The sequence below is a fragment of the Hyperolius riggenbachi genome, chromosome 4 (genome assembly GCF_040937935.1).
Source record: "Hyperolius riggenbachi isolate aHypRig1 chromosome 4, aHypRig1.pri, whole genome shotgun sequence".
NCBI classification, from domain to species: domain Eukaryota; kingdom Metazoa; phylum Chordata; class Amphibia; order Anura; family Hyperoliidae; genus Hyperolius; species Hyperolius riggenbachi.
Genome location: NC_090649.1, coordinates 49,809,802 through 49,830,983, shown reverse-complemented (window position 1 = coordinate 49,830,983; position 21,182 = coordinate 49,809,802). Strand labels below are relative to the sequence as shown.

The 21,182-nt window shown below is 45.0% G+C and overlaps 1 protein-coding gene across 1 annotated transcript in view; it reads left to right on the top strand.

The window, feature by feature from the left end:
• Positions 1-19,757, top strand: part of TRAM2 (translocation associated membrane protein 2) — an 80,226-nt gene extending 60,469 nt beyond the window's left edge. Inside the window, exons 4-11 of the mRNA XM_068279001.1 lie at positions 2,583-2,699; positions 6,241-6,299; positions 7,431-7,515; positions 11,138-11,208; positions 13,373-13,477; positions 15,938-16,084; positions 17,555-17,727; positions 19,007-19,757. Coding sequence (XP_068135102.1) covers positions 2,583-2,699; positions 6,241-6,299; positions 7,431-7,515; positions 11,138-11,208; positions 13,373-13,477; positions 15,938-16,084; positions 17,555-17,727; positions 19,007-19,080 — 831 coding nt within the window. The 3' untranslated portion in view covers positions 19,081-19,757. The remainder of the gene's footprint in view (positions 1-2,582; positions 2,700-6,240; positions 6,300-7,430; positions 7,516-11,137; positions 11,209-13,372; positions 13,478-15,937; positions 16,085-17,554; positions 17,728-19,006) is intronic.
• The last annotated feature ends 1,425 nt before the right edge of the window (positions 19,758-21,182 follow it).

Sequence of the window (21,182 nt, the reverse complement as noted above, 5' to 3'; positions counted from 1 at the left end):
AATTGCCCCAACTCTGATTCCTCAACTCCGACTCCACAGCCCTGCATAGTCCGTCATAGGATTGGAGAACGTTACTTAGTTATTTGGGTTGGGTTATTTGGGTTGAATAAAGATACATCCATAAAGTTCAACCAGAAAATGAGGTACAACACTAGCCTGTACGTTGTTTCAACAACCTAAAACCTGGTACACACTTTAATGATTGAAAAACAAGAAAAGTAGCGCTCCAGATCTCACAAGAGTTTACAATCAGACCAGTCCAATGTCCAATCCGTGTCAGTCAAAATCCCTTCAAACGTAACACTCTGGATCATCTAGGTCTCTGTGCTTCCACTCCATAAAAGATCAACACGATATATAGATAAGAGAAAAGAAGAGCATATAGTGTAATTCCATTAAGGCTTACAGAGCCTTAAAAGCCCTAAAAGAGCCTTTTAGTCCCGCAGTAACTTGGTTGGAGAGTGATATGCGGATTGCTGATACAGTCTATTGACCCCCATTGGCTTTAAATCCTACCTCCGGAGATCCAAGGAGGCCCATTGGGTGAGTGCGGACACGGAGGGGGTGTGTCAAGGTGCTCACCAGTGGTGTATTGTAACTAGAAATCACGGCTGTTGGAATACAGAAGTGGTGGTGGTGATGCTGTAAGCCTTAATGGAATTACACTATATGCTCTTCTTTTCTCTTATCTATATATCGTGTTGATCTTTTATGGAGTGGAAGCACAGAGACCTAGATGATCCAGAGTGTTACGTTTGAAGGGATTTTGACTGACACGGATTGGACATTGGACTGGTCTGATTGTAAACTCTTGTGAGATCTGGAGCGCTACTTTTCTTGTTTTTCATAGTTTGCTATATCTTACATCGGATATTTAAGAGCGCACCACGGCAATAGAGGTAACTGTGGTACAATCCCAGGAGCTCAGCTTTAGGGGAATTGTAACACTTTAATGATTGGCCAATCCCTGACCAATTTTACCACCTCCATGTACTATGAGGGTTTGCATACCTATCTGCTCATAGTGTTCCATATCTGTTGATCCTCATATTACATGGAGGTGTTAAGGTGGCCACTAACGGTCCAATTTCTAGCGAAAACTCATTTGAGCGAACAGAAATTCTGATCGGATTGGTTGTAAATAATCTCCATTGATGGGCAAAATCGATTATGAACGATTATAAAAACCGTCGTCCGATTGGATTTTTGTCAAACCAAAATTTGGATTTCTCTTGTTGGTTGTGAATAGATAGGAAGCAGAGATTGGTTCGTTGATGGTGTAGTGAACGATTTTTCTTCCGATCAGAATTTCTGATCGCTTAAACGATTTCTCACTAGAAGTTAAACCGTTAGTGGCCACCTTTTAAAATTGGTCAGGAATTGGCCAATCGTACAGTAATTGAAAATGTGTATCAGACTTTATATGCAGGGTTCACACTTGACGGTTTTGGATGTGTTTTCTCTCATTGCAAATTAGAACTTACTACTAATTTAAGTCAGTGGGATCTTTCACACATGGATGCAAGTTTTGCATGCAGGGAAAACAAATCTTACGACCCGCAGTACGATTTTTCACGCCATTGTAGTTTTCTCTGAAGGTACTAGTTACAAGCTAGATCCACAGCACATCCAACCTTTGAGATCTTTGGTGGCCACACACCATACAATTTTTTGAATATCTGTTCAATTTAAGAATTGCAATCAATTTTTCTAACTGATTGTAACATTTCAAAAATATGACCAATGTACCACACACATGTTCAATTTTTCCCCAATTATCATAATCATAAAAATGATTGCAAACTCTGGCAAATTTGCTAGAGTGTGTGTATTAATAAATTGACAATCTAACACACACCATACAATCTTTAGAAAGATTGAAGAAAAATATCTGGCATTCCAGATCGATAAAAATTGAAGAAAACGGGAAATCCGATCGGATTTTTCAGTCGAATGAAAAAAAAAAGCTTTCGATTTTTTTCGGGAGATCCGATCGTTTTGATCAAATTGCCGTAAAAAAATCGGATCATTTTATTGTATCGTATGTGGCCACCTTAAGGCCATTCCCCTTCTCTTTCCCCAACCTCTCATCATGTTATTCATCATGTTACATTTGTCATTGTAACCACCAATTCTGTATTTTGTACCAATGTCCATATTTGATGTATAGCATTGTCTGTATCATTATGTACCCCTTGTTTGTTTTCCTACTTTGTACAGCGCCGTGGAATATGTTAGCACTTTATAAACCAATAATAATATTCGTTCTTCATACTATGCTTTGTTTTTGTATTTTTGTTGTGTTTTTACTTTGTAGTGGCTGGATAGTGTAATGGTTCTGCCTCTGACACAGGAGACCTGGGTTCAAATATCTTCGCTTCCTGTTCAGTAAGGAGATCTTGGGCAAAACTCCCTAACTCTGGTACTGCCCACTGAGTGTGCCTGAGTGGCTGCAGCTCTGGTGCTTTGAGTCCAGCAGAAGAAAAACACTATACAAATATTGGAATTCTTGTTATCATTATCATCTGTATGTTGCAGAAAATCAGAGAGCTGTATTAATTTGTTTTTATTTCCCTTTCTAGAAGATCAATAGACGGCTGCACCTGTCCAAGGTGAAGCAGAGCCGGTTCAATGAGTCCGGGCAGCTGGCGGCGTTTCACCTGGCTTCCATGTTCTGGAGTCTGTATGTGGCTGCCTCAGTAAGTACAATATGCTCATAGTCTCCCTGTGTTGGGGCCCTTTTCCACTGGCAGAAGGGATGCGATTTGTCTATCGGGTCCCGTCACTTCCTCTCCCGTTCGCGTCACTTCCGCACTGAGAGAAGTGTATAGGGGGAGACAGCGGGCAGATGCGGTCATGTGAGAATGTGCAGCATGAAGCTGCAGTTTCTCGGATCGCTCTGCATAACCACCACGCAGTGGAAACTGTTCCATTGCTATGCACTGGTTTCAGTACAACCGCCGTGCGAATTGTCTATATAGCCGCATTGCACCGCGTACAGTGGAAATGGGCCCTTACTGCCATATACCCAAATTCTGCATGCATCACTTTTTTTTAAATACACAATCGCATTACATGGGGAGCAGCCCACTTATTCACGTGGACTTTAAAGGGGACCAGAGCTAATGGAAGGAAATGCTGTTCTACATACCTGGGGCTTCCTCCAGCCCAATACGCGCTGATCGATCCCACGCCGGCATCCACCGCTGCCCGCAGCTATGAGAACCGTCTCCCATCGCTGACGTCATCAGAGCCGTGCTACGCAGGTGAAGTGCGCCCTCTACATATCTCTCCATACACTGCTGCAGAGATACACAAAGAGCGCACCTCTGCTACGCTAGACTGGCTCCGACTGGTGGCAGAGCGCGGTCCTGGTTCTCCTAGATGCAGGCAGCGGAGGATGGCGGCGTGTGAGCGATCGGTGCGTATGGGGCTGGAGGAAGCCCCAGGTATGTATAGAATCTTTTCTTTAGGTTAGCTCTGGTTCTCTTTAAAGGACCGCTATTGCGAAAAATGTAAAATAAATGTAAACGCATACAAATAAGAAGTATGTGTCTTCCAGAGTAAGATGAGGCATTATTTACTTTACTCCTGTTTTGCTGTCACAGTAAGTAGTACAAATCAGTCGGCACTGACAGGTTTTTGAGTAGTCCATCTCCTCATGCGTGGGTGTCGGTATTAATCTATTCTTTACAAATGCACCCCTTGGATAGGATCTATACAAAGATGCAGGTTGCCCCCTCTACCTGTTTGCACGCTATTCTGGCAGTTGGACTGAACAATTGCTGTTCACTTAGTGCTTTTGAAAATAAAGCAAGCCCTGAGAATCCTCCATGAGGAAATGGGCTAGTCCAAAACCTGTCGGTTCTGTCAGATTTTTACTACCTACTGTAAGTGACAGCAACATAGGAGAAAAGTAATTTATATCACGTTTTACTCTGGGAGAAATTAACTTTTATATATGATTTCATGTATTTTCAATTTTACATTTTTTTTATGATAGTGGTCCTTTAAAATCTAATGTGGTATTGCGAGCAGAATAATGCAAAAAAAATTTTTAAAAAAAATGTATCTATGCACGCACGCACACACACATATATATATGTGTGTATGTGTATATATATGTATGTATGTGTGTGTATATACAGGATCTTCTCAAAAAATGAGCATATTGTGATAAAGTTCATTATTTTCTGTAATGTACTGATAAACATTAGACTTTCATATATTTTAGATTCATTATACACAACTGAAGTAGTTCAAGCCTTTTATTGTTTTAATATTGATGATTTTGGCATACAGCTCATGAAAACCCAAATTTCCTATCTCAAAAAATTAGCATATTTCATCCGATCCGACCAATAAAAGAAAAGTGTTTTTAAAACAAAAAGTCAACCTTCATATAATTATGTTCAGTTATGCACTCAATACTTGGTCAGGAATCCTTTTGCAGAAATGACTGCTTCAATGCGGCGTGGCATGGAGGCAATCAGCCTGTGGCACTGCTCAGGTGTTATGGAGGCCCAGGATGCTTCAATAGCGGCCTTAAGCTCATCCAGAGTGTTGGGTCTTGTGTCTCTCAACTTTCTCTTCACGAAATGCTCAATTCAATTTTTTTCCTAAAATCGTTCAGGCCTACAGGATGGCATGAAAAAGTAGTCGGGTGGGGCGAGATGAGAGAATGCAGGACCGGTGCTTCTCTGTACAACTATGCTTACAGCAGAGGAGGAGGTGAGCCAATGACTGCCGGGTGCTCACCAAAATTAGCCGGGTGGAGCACTCGGCTAAAAGAGCCTGGGGAGAACACTGCAGTTTAGTGAATCATGCCCATAGTGTGATAGTGTGCAACATGCAGAAATATCAGAAGTGCATAGACTGCACTGTTTGACGTTCAGACTACATGCGTTGCGCAGCAGAGCGTTGTGCTATCACACTGATGCATTCCTTTTCTGGCAAAGCGCAGCGCTGACCCATTCACTGTACTGAATGGCATCAGCAATGCACGGCATCGCAGATGGTGCGTAATCGTGGGCATTACGTTCTGATCGCACGGCCATGTGCATTGCCTAATTTGAACAAAGTCTAAGGCAGGAGATTTAAAAGAGGCCCTGTAAATCTGGGTACTCACAGTACTATTTTCCATCAGATCGATCTAATAATTTCCGACCGGTCCGATCAGATTGCGATCGATTTTGGGTAGTTGTCAACGGAAAATCGATCACATTATCAATCGGAAACAGTTTGGCTAGCTACACACAATGCAACTTCTTATCCGATCACCTGTCGATCTGATGGAAAATTGTGTACTAGTTTCACTTACATCGGGCTTCTGCCAGCTCCCTGCAGCCATCCTGTGCCCGTGCCGTTTCCAAACGATCCTCCAGTCCCCTGCCGCGGCTCACTTTTGTTGACTGCACCCTAGCTGCGCGCATCCTTGTTTGCGTTCCTGTGGCCAGGAGCGTCCTGCACAGGTGCAGTACGAAAGGATCTCTACTGCTAGGACGCAGTGGGCGGTGACTGTCAGAAACGAAAGTCTGCGGCATTGGAACAGAGGATCGTTTGGTAATGTTGCGGGCACAGGGCGGCTGCAGGGGGCTGACAGAAGCCCCAGGTAAGTGAAAATCTATTATTTTATTTTTTTTATATCTTCAGGTACGCTTTAAGGGAGTGGTAACTGGATCCATCTGCAGAGGGTTTGTTAAAGCGGAATATAACCCTGCATTTTAACTTTGCTCTAAAACATTATTTACAGCATATTATATGCAACCAGCATTTTTTTTTACTAGACTAGCATTGGAAGGGTTACACACAGAGCTTTAAAGTTCCTGGAGAGAACTGCTGCCACATCCGAAGCTTACATAGATACATTTAAGCAAAACAAAATGTAACAACTGTGGAATGTGACTCTCTCTGACTGTGCAGGAGCTGGAGGACAGCCAAAGTGTAACATTCACCACTTGCTACATTTTGTATCTATCTAAACTTCAGCAGTTCTCTCCAGGAACTTTAAAGCTCTGTGTGTAACCCTTCCAATGCTGGTCTAGTAAAAAAAAAAAATGCTGGTTGCATATAATACGCTGTAAATGTTTTAGAGCAAAGTTGAAATGCAGGGTTATATTCCGCTTTAAAGGATAATTTGGACTGTGCTGCTTACCATACCGTGTGCTGCTAGAATAATAATAATTTGCTTTCATCTATGAATATAAATTGGATAATGCGATCTCCTCTCTCCTGTTCCAGGAAGGATACTTGTCCAATCCGAAGACGCTGTGGGAGAGTTACCCCCATGTCTACCTACCGTAAGTTGTTTCTTATGCAGATCCTCACCCCTCCAGGCTTCCAGTTATAGTGCTTAAAGTGAACCAGAGACGAAGCACCCTCATTTATTTTACCATGTATATCAGTGGGAACATTAGAGAGAACACCTACCCTGCTCTCTGTTTTATCCTTTACTGCTCAGCCGTCTTGTTATCAGCCCTGATAAAATCCCAGACTAAACATTCCGTCTGGCTTTGCTCAGGAATCATTACAGCGGAGTCATTCTAGCAGAGCCAGAAGGGGGCAGGCTTGAGCTTGAAAAGACATCAGAGAAGACAGGCTTAGCTATAATGATTCCTGAGCAAAGCCAGACTGAATGCTCAGTCGGGGATTTTATCAGGGCTGTTAAGAAGCAGGCTGAGCAGAGGAGGATGAAACAGAGAGCAGGGTATGTGTTTTCTCTAATGTTCCCACTGATATATATGGTAAAATACATGAGGGTGCTTCGTCTCTGGTTCCCTTTAAAGTGATGAGTATAGATTCTGCTTCCGACGTGCCAGCGTTAACGTCTCTTATCAGCAGCGTCCAGCTTCCTCTCCTTGACAACGGCGGCTCTTGTCATGGGACGCACTCACGTCCCGCCGCGTCACATAAGAGCCACCGTTGTCAACCAGAGGAACCCGGGCACTGCTGAGGAGAGACGTTATCACTGCCACGTCGGAAGCCGCTGAGTTTTTCTTCTGCTGTAATGCCCCGCTCACCACTCTGCAGAGGGAGGGAGGGAAGGGCTATACTGGGCTGGGGACTGCCATTATGGACCAGGTCCCCTAGGCTATCACTACAGGGCAGCTCATCAAAGAGGGAGGGACGGGCTATATTGGGCTGGGGACTGCCACTGGGGACCAAAATTATAAGCCCTCCCTGAAGATAAGACCTAGCACATTATTTGGGCGGGGGGGGGGGGGGGGGGTAAAATTAATATAAGACAGTAACACGGTGTATTAGTATGACGTTGTGACTCTTGTAGGAAAATGTTGTTTTCTGTCATTTATTATAAAACTGGTTACAAAGGAACTAACAAACAGGGGCTTCAGTTGTTAATAGTTGAAGGCACATTTTAGATGATGCAAGTTTTGCGCTGTGATTGACGTGTGTATTCTCTTGGGTTGCAGTTTTCAAGTGAAGTTCTTCTACCTGTGCCAGCTGGCGTACTGGCTGCACGCGCTCCCGGAGCTCTACTTCCAGAAGGTGAAGAAGGTAAGCGGGGATGTGTACAGGCGAAGCAGAAAAGAAGGGCGCAGGAGCCCTTTCGGAAAAACCGGCGCCGCCACAGGTGCCTATTATAAAAGCTGCGATTAGTGGCAAACAAAGGAAATTCGGGCACTCAGCGGTATAGCGGTATCAGAGGCTTCCGGGCACAGAAATTTACCTTCGCCGCAAATCATGGCTTTTTATAATGGCCGTGATATGCAGCAAACAAGGTAAATTTCAGCACTGTCGCCATTTACCCTCTATGTAATGCCTCCTTTTACATTTCCGCAAGCCCCGATGCCCGGGATTCTATCAGGCGCTGATATTTCAAATCATCACCGGTAAATATGCGCAACCGGATGCCGACGTTTACCCACTTTTGCCGCACATACTTGCGTGGGGGTAGGGTTTTGGGGGGGTAGGCACCACCAGGGAGGTCTTAGGACTAGGCACCACTGGGGAGGTCTTAGGATTAGGCACCATGGGGGGGGAGGAGTCTTAGGGTTAAGCACCACCAGGAAGGGTCTTAGGGTTAGGCACCATCAGGGAGGGTCTTAGGGTTAGGCACCACCAGGGAGGGTCTTAGGGTTAGGCACCACCAGGGAGGGTCTTAAGGTTAGGCACCACCAGGGGGTGGCCTTTGTGTTAGGCATCACCAGGGGGTGGCCTGCCTTTGTGTTAGGTATCACCAGGGGGTGGCCTTTGTGTTAGGCATCACCAAGGGGCCTTAGGATTAGGCACCACTGGGGGGAAGGCGTCTTGGGGTTAGGCACCACTGGGGAGGGGGGTGTCTTAGGGTTAGGCATCACCAGGGGGGTGGTGTTAGGATTAGGCACCCCTGGGGGGGGGGGGGGGGGAGGTGTGTTAGGGCTAGGCACCACTGGGGGAGGGGGTGGTCTTAGGGTTAGGCTACACCGGGGGAAAAGGGGGGGGGGACTTAGGGTTAAGCATCACTGGGGTGGCTTAGGATTAGGCAATGCTGGGGGGTGTCTAAGGGTTAGGCAACACCGGGTGGATCTTAGGGTTATCAGAATCGCATTTTTTTGCCAAGTATGTCAGTCATACCCGGAATTGCTTGTGGTTCACATGGCATAGGCAGAGAATACATAGACGTTAACATACATCCAATACTACAATAAATATACAATACAAGGATACATAGACGTTAGCATACATCCGATACTGGTACAATAGATATACAGTACAGAGATATGCAGTGGTACATGTTGTTCTTCCATTTGGAAACTATCTGAGGCAGGCATGTGGGGCATACACTAGAACCAGTTAAACCTCTTGAGGCCATTTTGTGCCGGGGTTTGAGGCCAAAACGGCCCAGAGGGAGTTATGAAGTCCAGAGTGACCCGCTGGTTGATACGTTGACTACAGAGGGGGAGGAACTGGCATTTAACAGACAAACTGCTTGGGGAAAAAAGGTGTTCCTGCGCCTAGTGGTTCTGGATGGGATGGTTCTATAACGTCTACCCAATGGAAGGCTTCCGAAAAAACTACTGCCTGGGTGGGAGGGGTCCTGGGAGATCCTGGTAGCCCTTGTCTTTCAGTCTGGCAGTGTAGAGGAGATCAAGAGGTGGCAGGGGGGATCCATTGATCTTTTCTGCCTCATTAATCACTCTTTACAGTTTATACCTGTCGCTAGCCTTTGCACCACCATACCAGACTATGACCGAGGAGCAGAGGATGGATTCCGTGGTAGCGTCGCTATAGGCAGGGTTCTGTGTGAGAGTAGGGTTAGCCATAGTAAAATATTGGTAGGTATTACCGATATCTTACTATCGGAATTCAGTAGTAGAATATCGCTAATTTTAGCGAGAATCTACTAGCGGCAATCCCCTGCACCCTGTTTTCCCAGGCGCTTTTTTTTACATGTATGTGTGTGCAGATCCTCCTGATTTGACTTGATGGTCGACTCTAGTGTCCATCTCTAAGTGTATGGCCACCTCTGGAAGACACAAAGGGAGAGAAGCCCTAACATGGCGAGCTTACAATGTAAAGGAATAGGGAGGAAACGAGAGGTGGGGGGATACATGAGGTTAGCCAGGGTTGCTGTGTCAGACTGTAGCCTTCTCTTTGTGTACATTAGCAGGGCTGGATGTATAGGCTTATATGGTTACACAGCCTGGTATGCGTGACCCCTGTATGAGGACACAGCGACTCCCCTCGAGCGATCTAATGACAGCGCCGCTCTCCTGCTCTGCCTCATGTGGCGGCACGTTGGCTGTAATTACCTCGTGTCAGGCAGGAAGGGAATGTGTGCTTCACAATACAGCTACTTCCAGGTTTTTACAAAATGCATAATTGTTTTTTTCTGCACTGTGTATAACACGACCGCATACATTGCCCTGGATGACCTCATGTTGTCAGTGCCTGGAAACCACATGCCAGTTTATTTAACAGAGCAAAGAGCATGTTACCTCATGTGTGAAGGTACTTTATCTTCCCATGCTGAGGTGCTGCCGGGTATGTTATATTTTTTAGACCATCCTGATGTATTTGTATCGTCATACGCAACACGTACTGTATGTGACTTAAAGCAGTACGATCCGCCATACTATGCCAGGGAAAAAACACCTATATAGGTAGATAAATACTTGATCTACTTACATAACACATGTATTATACTGTCCACATTTTGATTTCAGTGAATGTTATGGAGTAAATGAAGAGAATTCTTTTCCTGGTGGGGGCCATGGCTTTTGCCCACAGTTTAGGCTAGATCCTGATGTCATTTCTGCCCTTTACTTTTTTCTTTTCTCCTCCAATCCTGAGTCACCTCAGCCTTGCTTGTAAACACAAGTGAGCAGGGGATCGTGTTTCAGATAAGCAGCTAGGCAGGGAAATACATGGAAGAGGAGGAATATATTATAGATAAAAAGAACCCCCAGCATGCAACTGTTTGGCACTGACTACTAAAGGGCCAGTGTTCCTAAGGTATGTGATAACTCCAAACCATAACAGCAGAAAACGTTTTTTGAATGCAGGATTAGCATCTTTATCACTGAATACACTCAGGCCAGTTGCTGTTGAAATTTGATTTTTATGATGACAATCCCGCTTTAAAGGAATACTTAAGGGGAAAAAAAAAATGACATTTACTCACCCGGGGCATCCCTCAGCCCCCTGAAGCTGGATGGTGCCCTCGCAGCCCCGCTCCGATCGTCCTGTCCCCGCCGGCGGCTACTTCCGGGTTCGGTGACAGCTGCCAACAGGCTGGAAACGCGGCTGATTTTCCGCGTTCCCACTCGCTATATGCTGCTATAGCGTATATAGCTACGCTATAGCAGCATATAGCTACGCTATAGCAGCATATAGCGAGTGGGAACGCGGAAAATCAGCCGCGTTCCCAGCCTGTCGGCGGCTGTCGCCGAATCTGGAAGTAGCCGCCGGCGGGGACAGGACGATCGGAGCGGGCTGTGAGGGCACCATCCAGCTTCAGGGGGCTGAGGGATGCCCCGGGTGAGTAAATGTCATTTTTTTTTTCCCTTAAGTATTCCTTTAAATGCAAGCATTTCCAAGAACCAGTAGGAGAGAGCGCTCTGCCCTTGCATCTTATGTTGCAGCAAAAGACATGGTTATGGTACGATATTTATCTGTTTTCCCCAATTTATTTCAGGAGGAAATTCCTCGTCAGCTGCAGTACATCGTTTTATATCTACTTCATATAGGAGGAGCTTATTTACTCAAGTAAGTCGAGTAACGTTATCCAATTTTGATTCTCAGTCATCTCCGATTTGCCCCTCAGTGACGAACCCTACTGACTGTAGCTCCTCAGTGACGATCCCTACTGACTGTAGCTTCTCAGTGACGAACCCTACTGACTGTAGCTCCTCAGTGACGATCCCTACTGACTGTAGCTCCTCAGTGACAATCCCTACTGACTGTAGCTCCTCAGTGACGATCCCTATTGACTGTAGCTCCTCAGTGATGATCCCTACTGACTGTAGCTCCTCAGTGACGATCCCTACTGACTGTAGCTCCTCAGTGACGATCCCTACTGACTGTAGCTCCTCAGTGACGATCCCTACTGACTGTAGCTCCTCAGTGACGATCCCTACTGACTGTAGCTCCTCAGTGACGATCCCTACTGACTAGTGTAGGTTTTGCTTCATGTAGATTTGGGTAAGACCTTATAAATAAACACAATTCAAATATAGCTGGCACTGGCGGTCAGTTTTATTAAAAAAAAAAACAAAGCTGCCAGTCTAAAGGTGCTCTTACATACTGTATCTCCGACTTGGCGGCCAATCGACAATCCAGTTTAATAATTCTTATCGAATCGGATGAAAATCTGTGCTGCCAAGAGCATTGCCCGATCGACAATGCATGTTTTCGGGTCAAAATTGGTTGCAAATATTGTGCCAGGTGCGCATCGGTAATGGCGAGTGATATCGGGGCGAGCGTTGAAACCCCTGGTGATGTTCCACCAGTGTACCCCCCATGTTTGCATTTATACATAAATGTGTCGCCCACCGCATGGTGCCCATCCGTCTTCGGGAGCCCCGTTGTTTCATAGTGCGTGTGTGACGTCACATGTGCCCTGTGCCATGCGCCAGCAGCATGTATATTGCAAAAGGAAGATGTATAAATGAACACATGGGGGGTACATTTATACACTGGGGGGCAGCAGCGATTTCAGAATGAGATTGATCGGGAATCGGCCTGCAGTGTATGGGCAGATGACAGATCTCTCTCTAATCAGATCAGAGAGCTTTGTCTCTTGGTTGAAACTGCCCATCATAGCCTGATGTATTGCTATCTTAAAGTGAACCAGAGATGAAGCACCCTCATGTATGTTACCATATATATCAGTGGGAACATTAGAGAAAACACCTACCCTGCTCTCTGCTTCATTCTGTACTGCTCAGCCTGCTTGTTATCAGCCCTGATAAAATCCCCGACTGAGCATTCAGTCTGGCTTTGCTCAGGAATCATTATAGTTGAGTCATTATAGCAGAGTCAGAAGGGGGCAGGCTTGGGCTTGAAAAGACATCAGAGAAGACAGACTCAGCTATAATGATTCCTGAGCAAAGCCAGACTGAATGCTCAGTCGGGGATTTTATCAGGGCTGATAACAAGCAGGCTGAGCAATGAAGGATGAAACCGAGAGCAGGGTAGGTGTTTTCTTTAATGTTCCCACTGATATATATGGTAACATACATGAGGGTGCTTCGTCTCTGGTTCCCTTTAAAGAGAACCCGAGGTGTGTTTAAAGAATGTTATCTGCATACAGAGGCTGGATCTGCCTATACAGCCCAGCCTCTGTTGCTATCCTAAACCCCACTAAGGTCCCTCTGCACTCTGCAATCCCTGATAAATCACAGCCGTGCTGTGAGGCTGTGTTTACATCTGTAGTGTCAGTCTCAGCTGCTCCCCCTCCTCCTGCATAGCTCTGGTCCCTGCCCCCGTCCCTTACCTCCAATCAGCAGGGAGGGAAGGGATGCAGGCGGGGACTGGAGTTCTGCAGGAGGTGGGGAGAGCAGCAGACTGACACTATAAAGATAAACACAGCCAGCTCTGACAAGCTGTTTGTCAGCAGCGTGGCTGTGATTTATGAGGAATTGCAGAGTGCAGGGGGACCTTAGGGAGGTTTGGGATAGCAATAGAGGCTGGGCTGTATAGGCAGATCCAGCCTCTGTATGCAGATAATATTCTTCAAACCCACCTCGGGTTCTCTTTAAGCAGCTCTGTCATTGACTTCCTGCACAGGTCTATGATATCGTGTGCGCCTTTAGTTATGGTCATTTCTGATTGATGTGCATTAGAGGGTCAGACATTAGAAGTGGTTGCTGAGACTGTTGTGTCACTTTGCTTGTCCTGACTTTGCTTCTCTCTCCTCTCTTTCCTGCAGTCTGACCCGCTTGGGGTTGATATTGCTGCTATTGCAGTCCGTGTCGGAGTTTCTGTTCCACATTGCTAGACTGTTTTACTTCACAGATGAAAACAATCAGCGATTGTAAGTAACCAGACTGTCCTCGGGGGCATGGGGGAGGAAGGTGTAGCATGAGGACCAACCAATCTGGACTACTATGAACAGCATGGTAGTGAAGAGGTTAGCTCTCTCGCTTGCAGCGCCGGGTCAGATCTCAGCCAGGGCAATATCTGCATGGCGTTTGTATGTTCTCCCTGTGTCTGTGTTGTTGCTGAATTATTGTTCTTTTTGCAAATGTTTGCAGCTTTAAAATGGACAAATAAAATCCCTACTTAGTTTTTTGATTGATTGGTCCATTTTGAAGTTTACATACTGAAATTTGCATAATACACCTGTTTCCACTTGAGCAGAAAATGGACATTTCCGGCACAAATTGCAGCTCGTATGTACAATATGTTAAAAGCAAACCTGTGATAAGGAGGGAGGGGCAAATGCCCACTTATGCTTGAAAGCGGGAAACCTCAGGATGGTCCACAGGCTTTCAAGATCCCCTTCAAGTCCACCGTTCCTCCAGAGAACCCACTTCTTCTGGCCACACCCCCATCCATTCACCAGCGGTTTTGTTCTACTGAACATGTGCAGACACGATGCCCAGTATGGATGCTCTCCTGCGAGAGGGCGGCCATGAGAAACCTATTCAACAAGCTCTTGTGAATGTGTAGAGGGCCCCAGTGCTGGAACGGTGGGGTGCAAGGGCATCAGGGAAGCCTCAGGACTATTCAGGGGCCTCCTACTATTGAGGCAAATATCCAATTTTTTGTCCTTTTTTAGCTTCAGGTACTCTTTAAGCAGGAACTGCAATACTTCCAGTTGTAATATATGTGAAATGGTAAAAGTAAAACTAATCCAGGTCAATCCCTGTTTGACCCCTACAATCAGGATTTTGGCCAGCCCACTCCACCTAGACTGCCCTCACCAAGGTTATCGGTGACCTTAAGCTTGCCAAGGTCGATGGAAGATGCACCATCCTCCTCCTCTTCAATCGGTCAGCATTTGACACTGTCGATCTTTCCCTGCTCCTCCAATCTCTGCAATCTACGGGTATTCAAGACCTCGCCCTAGCTTAGTTCTCCTCCTTCCTCTCATATTGTTCCTTTAAGACCTCCTTCAATGGTTCCTCCTTAACCTCCACCCCCATTTTAGTTGGAGTGCCCCAAGGTTCTGTTCTTGGCCCCCTGCTGTTCTCAATTTACACCGCTCTTTCAGCAAACTTCTCTCTGGGATTCAACTATCTCCTATATGGAGATGACACCCAGATTTACCTCCATAGCATGGACCTCCTCACCACCTCTCTTCTCCACCATGGAGAAGGTATCCTGCCTTTCAGCCAGGTTCCTAAAGTTAAACCTGGATGAAACCGAATTCCTAATCTTCCCGCCCCATGCAGTCTCGCCTCCCACGAACATCTGTGTCACGGTCAATGGTACAATCATCCACCTAATCGCACAAGCCCGCTGCCTGGGTGTCACCATGGACTCTGCCCTCTCCTTCACCGCCCACATCCAAACCATTGCTAGGGTCTGCAACTTACATTTAGGCAACATTTCCAAGATCCGGCCCTTTCTGACCCAGAACACTGCCAAACTCCTTGTCCATCCCCTCATCATCTCCCGCCTGGACTACTGCAACACCCTCCTGTCAGGCCATCCTCAGAACCGTATCAACCCTCTACAATCCATCATAAACGCAGCAGTCAGACTAATCTACTCCTCCCACCGTTCTGTCTCCTTAACTTGCTTCCAACCCACTTCAGAATCAGCTTCAAGATCTATGTTTGGCCTACAGATTTATACACAATCCTGCCCGACATACATCTCTGACTCAGCAGATACACACCTGGCTGCCCACTTCGCTCCTCCAACAACCTCCTCCTATCCACCCCACACATCTCGCACTCCCATGCTTGACTACAGGACTTCACTAGAGCTGCCCCCAACCTGTGGAACTCTCTCCCACTGCCAATCAGGCTTGCCCCCTCCTTCAAACAGGCCCTCAAAACTCACCTCTTCAAGGAGGCCTACCCCACCTCACCTCTGCACTAACTCGCTGCCGAGAACCTCTCGATGCAGTCCCCCTCCTTTTTTGTCACCACCCCCTCCCTCTAGATTATGAGCCTTTGGCAGGGCCCTCTCTCTTATTGTGTATCATACTTGTTGTACACTCTACCCAGAGTAATGTGAACTTGTATTATTGGGACTACCCCTCCAGTGTATGATCTGGCTTTGTATTAATACTTGTATTGTGTACCTTATTGCTTATTACCTGTATTGTGTTGTCGGTCAGCCCTGTTATCATTGTCTGTAATACTATTTATTGTACAGTGCTGCGTAATATATTGGCGCTATATAAAACCATTAAAAAATAATAATCTTTAACATGCTCAAAGGGACCCTATCGTGGACTCAAGTTTAAGAATCCACTACTTGCTCTAAGGACAACAATTGACATATGGACAAAAAATGTCACTTTCCCTTTGCGGTTTAGGTTTAACGCCTGGGCGGTGGTGTTTGTGGTCTCGAGGCTGTTTACTCTCACCCTTTCCGTTCTGACCATCGGCTTTGGACTCGCGCGGGCGGAGATCCACACGTTCAATCCAGACAAAGGAAACTTCTTCAACACGTTACTTTTCAGGTGAGCCCCTCTCTGCCCTTGGTGGGTGTTACTGCCCCGCCCTTCTTAAAGAAGCCCTGAACGCTTAAATGCCCTCCGAATGTATTTAGAGAGATTAGCCCTTCTGATTCCCCCTCATCCGTGACTAATCACCACTGTAATTTTACCTCTCAGCTGTGTCAGCTGGCTGCCTGGGCAGGGCAGCTAATTTGTAAACACAGCATGTTAACCCTATGCCTGATTCCATGAAAGCAGGAAGTAGACACACTGCAGATTTATTGCAGGTTTTGTTCAGTTCCGCTTTAAAGAGGCACTGTAGTGACATATAGTAGAATGCTTAAATTATTCAGAATATGCACTTTAGTGATAATTCTCCTGGTTTTAGAAACACTTCCTCTATCTATATATTGCTGTATATTGAATGAGCTCCGCCCTCCCAATGATGTCACATACTTCCTCTTTCATCAGTCCTCAAACAAATAATAGCTGTCAATACTTGTAAGATTAGTGGCAAAGTCACATGATTGCCACTGTGCCATTCTGTCCCCCTCTCCTCTGATGTGAGAGAATCATTGCCTTTCCAGAAGAGGGAGGTGTGCCCAGACTGGGCGGAGTCATGATGCTGGTGCCACGCTCCCAGAAACCGTGAGGAGGAGCCCACCTGTCTGTCATTTTTACCGTACTTCTTGTTCATAAGTTTTAAAATATTGGAGATATAGATAGGTAGGTAGGTAGATAGATAGATAGATTCATATGTGTGTGTGTCTATGGATGGTCATTGAGATGCTGATTATTGCGAGTTGATGCAGATTTATCCAGATTGCATATATTTTCATAAAATTAACAAACATTTGCATCAACTCAGAATGATAAGCCTGTCATTTAAAGCGAACCTGTAGCGAAAAAAAAACTTTTGATATAATGAATTGTGTGTGTGTGTAGCATGAATAATGAATAAAACATTACTAGCAAAGCAAAGTCTCTCATATTTTAATGTTCGGTTTTATAGCTTTTTGTTGGATAACATTGCATCATTCTGTCACATTTGCAGTTCTAAAACCACACTCTGTCCTTTAAACTGTAAAACAAAGCAGAAATAAGGACCCTTTGACGTTTGCTGTAGCAAAACCTTATCTAAATCGGTCTCTCGCTGTGTCTTGGCTTTTCAAGTGCTTTAGAAAACAGGACTGTATTAAACCCAAGTTGAGTCTAATAGCTCAGAAAAGCTCTTTTGCATAGATAACAGCTGAAGGTTTTTTTTTTTTACTCTTCCAGTACTGGAAAACAATCGGAGACTCTCTTCTTTGCTGCTAATGTTCTATTTCTTATCTGTACTACACATATAATTAATTATCTCCTAAGTCTATTTTCACTTCAGGTTTGCTTTAACAATCTGTATTCGTCATTAAGAGATTTTCGTGGATTTGCACATCCTTTCTCTGTCCTTTGGTTTGATGTGTTTGACTGAAGCCCCTCCCCTTCCTGTTCCAGAATGTTTGTCCTCCTCATGATGTGCATCTCTCAGACATGGATGATGTGGAGGTTCATCCATTTCCAGCTGCGGCGCTGGCGAGAGTCGTGTAAGGAGCAGGCAGCCAAGAAGAGGACCGCCTTTGCCGCCGTCCTCGCCAAACAGCAGGTCAAGGTGCTAAAAAGGGAGTCAGGTAAGGGGAAGTTGTGCAGGAAATTCTCTCATCTTATTTTAGTGTTTTATTTATTGGTAATACACTTGGGGGTTGATTCACTATCACTATAGCTCCCCTTTACTGCACGCTTGGCGTGCCTTATCAGAGTAGAATAGCGAGCGCCACAAACTTATGCCTGCTAATTGGCAATGACGAGAGCTCTACTCGTCCTGCCCTGAGCCCCTGCGGGTCCAATTACTTTAAAGGACATTATCCCCGCACTTTGGTTTGCCCAATAGGCTGCCTGTCTCTTGACAGGAAACTTGACAGGCAGCCTATTGGGCCAATCAAAGTGCAGGGATAATGTCCTTTAAAGTGATTGTACCCGCAGGGACTCAGGGCAGGACAAGTGGTGCTCTTGTCATTGCCAATTAGCAGGCATAAGTTTGTGGCGCTCGCTATGCTACTCTAAGGCACGCTAACTCTGATAAGGCACGCTAACTCTGATAAGGCACGCTAAGCGTGCAGTAAGGGGAGCTATAGTGATAGTGAATCAGGCCCTACGTGTTTAATTTTCAAGCCCAGATTTTTCATTGTGAATAGCGGACTCTGACGTTGCTTCCACATTCTTTGTTTGACTACACTAGACCTTAGGCCCGTTAAACCATTTCTAGAACTCACAGCTAGGGATGATCAATGAGATGCAAATAATTTAGAGTTGATTCAAGATTATGCAAATATATGCAGCTTGAAAATGGACCAATCACATTTTACCTCAGCAAGATTTGTTTCGTTTTCAAGCTGCATCAATTGGCATACAAAATGTGCAAAATATACAAACAATAAAAAGCGCTTCACTGCCCGTGCTAAATTTGAACCAAAGATGCCGTAAACAGAGTCCTTTTTCCCATCTGAATCAGTCTGGAGAGTCCAGTGGCTGTTGTATGTTTGTCAGATATAGATTTAAAGCCGCATCTACACGCGTAGATGCGGCCGCGATGTTCCTTATCAATGCGGCTCGATTGATAAGATCCAACAGGACGGATCTTGCTTCCGCCGATTCCCTGCTCGCTCCCCGCGAGGGGACAGTGGCAGGGAATTGAGCAGAAGATAAGCGGCGCCGGCAGGGACGAGCGGGGAATCGAATCCGGCGCACGCGCAGCGAGCGGGGACGCGGCAGAGGCGATCCGGCGGCTAATCGAGCCACCGGATCGCCACAACATCTTCCCGTGTAGACGGGGCTTAAAAAGGGATGGGATCATTTATTTTTTTTGTGTGTATATCTAGATTTTTTTCCTAATTTTCCTTCCTTTTGCAGGTTACCATGAAAATGGACTGGTAAAAGCTGAAAATGGATCCACACCTCGACCGAAAAAAATCAAATCTCCGTAAATGCGAAACTCTGAGTGAGGGGATACAGGGAGAACCAGGACTAGCACTGTGTTCTGACTTTTGCCAACGCTAAGCCCCCGAGGGCTAATAAAAGTGCCTTTAAGAATCCTCATTAGAGACTTTTTTTGTTACATATTTAAAAAGAAAACGAAATTCTACAAAGTTGTTGAACTTGCCTTCAGTCACGTCCTGGTACCTCGGATAATGGACGTATCTTCTTCTTCAGTATTTCTTTTATTCGTTTCTTTTCTTTTCCTTTTTTATTTTTTTTTTGTGCGTTAGTCATTTATACCGTGAATGCTTCCAAATCGGACTGTACTGTTACTATCAAATGCCAATGACTTGCCTGCTAAAAGCACTACCTCCTCCCCGACCATACCAAGCGAACTGGGCAACAGCCCCACCTTGGATTTTTATAACCGTTGAACCTATGCAGTCTGATCTTCCGGGAGCTTTGGTCAGGGTTTAAGCTCGTTTATGGTAATCTTCCAGGAGTCGTAATGAAGATTTGGTTTGTTTATTGTAATCTTTCAGTGTTTGGGATGATGGTTGGACGACACCATTCATGGAACTGTGAACATCTGGCGATCTAGACACGGGAATGTTCCTGAATCCTGGAGATTTTATGACATCCTCTGGGACAAAAAGAAAACTCAATAAAGAGTCTCAGAAATGAAGAGGAGCCGTTGGCATTGCAGGAATTTTACAGGGTCACGATAGTTGCCTACAGGGCTTGCAGGAAGCTCGACTGTACCTTCAATGTCCAAACGACATGTCTAATTCATTCCCATGTTGTACAGGGTAGGGAAATCCAGTGTCCTACAACTGATTTTTAGCTCACTAGAAATCATCTAAGACAAAACAGGACAACCCGCAAAAATTGGGAGCCTTCAAAGCACTAACGCTTGAGTCCTATTATAATTGGGGTCTTTCTTAACATTTTCTTTTTGTTTGAGCTAACCTAAAAAGGTGCCCATACACTCGTCAGATTGGCAGAAGATAGATAAGAAATGCATCTGATGATCTATCTGATGCGTTTTTAGAACATTTTTTACCAGGATAGAATTCCAATAGATTTCAGTTTGAAATCTGTTGAAATTCGATCTGATGGCATTTTTTTGCCATCAGATTTCCATTAAGGCCAATGCAAACTGATAAGCAATCTCATCAGATCGACCTAAATTTTCCACCCTGCAAGTTCGATGGAAATCCATCGAAATCGATCGAAATCGGCCGTCGATCGGTCGATTGGCCAACCGATTTGCGATCGATCGATCGATCGATCGATCGCGATCGATCGGTCGGCCAGAAAATCGGCTGAGTGTATGGGCTGCTTAAGATTACCTTGACTGAATCACCAATCAGGTTGGCTTTAAGTTAAGAACACACTCCATCATGTGGTTTAAAACAAAAGGTGGGTCTGGGTAATTTCACTTAAGCCAGAGTGAAGAAGTGCTGCAATTAATTTATCAATGCCAATTTTTGCTCTTCTAACACCATGCTGCTGACATGCCCATTGGATTGCTTAGTGATGACATTTTTCTACTCAATTTTTAAAGGAATCCATTGGAATGTCAGGTTCCTAATTTAAAAAAAAATTCACCAGCGCTTAAGAGAGAAGAGGTGTTTGCCGTTAGTAAAATTTTGGCTCGCACCTGGTTAGAAGGCATAATCATTGTCCATGATTTCAGGAACGTTTTTTTTACCTTTTACTGGAGACAATGGCCCATATACTATTAACTTTTTTTTTTCTCTTGAGTTTTCTCCTGGGAGCTACTCTCAAACCTTATCAATTAGATACCTTTAAAGCTACCACCATGCAAGAAAATACTCAAATTAATTTTTTCACTTATTCTTTTTTATACTATTCTTAGTACTTTTTCAATTGCTAAGTGAAAAAGTTATTTTTAGGTAAGATGAAAAATGATCTCCTGGGAGAAAACTCGAGGGTAAAAGGGTAGTTGGACAAGGGCCAATGCCTTTTTCAACCTAGCTTTACAGGACAATATGTCCAAACAAGGTAATTTTGAAACTGGAATTCACAACCATAAAGCTCGAGTTGTACTTTTTCTGTTGGAGCCAGAGAGTATTTGGCATGCTAA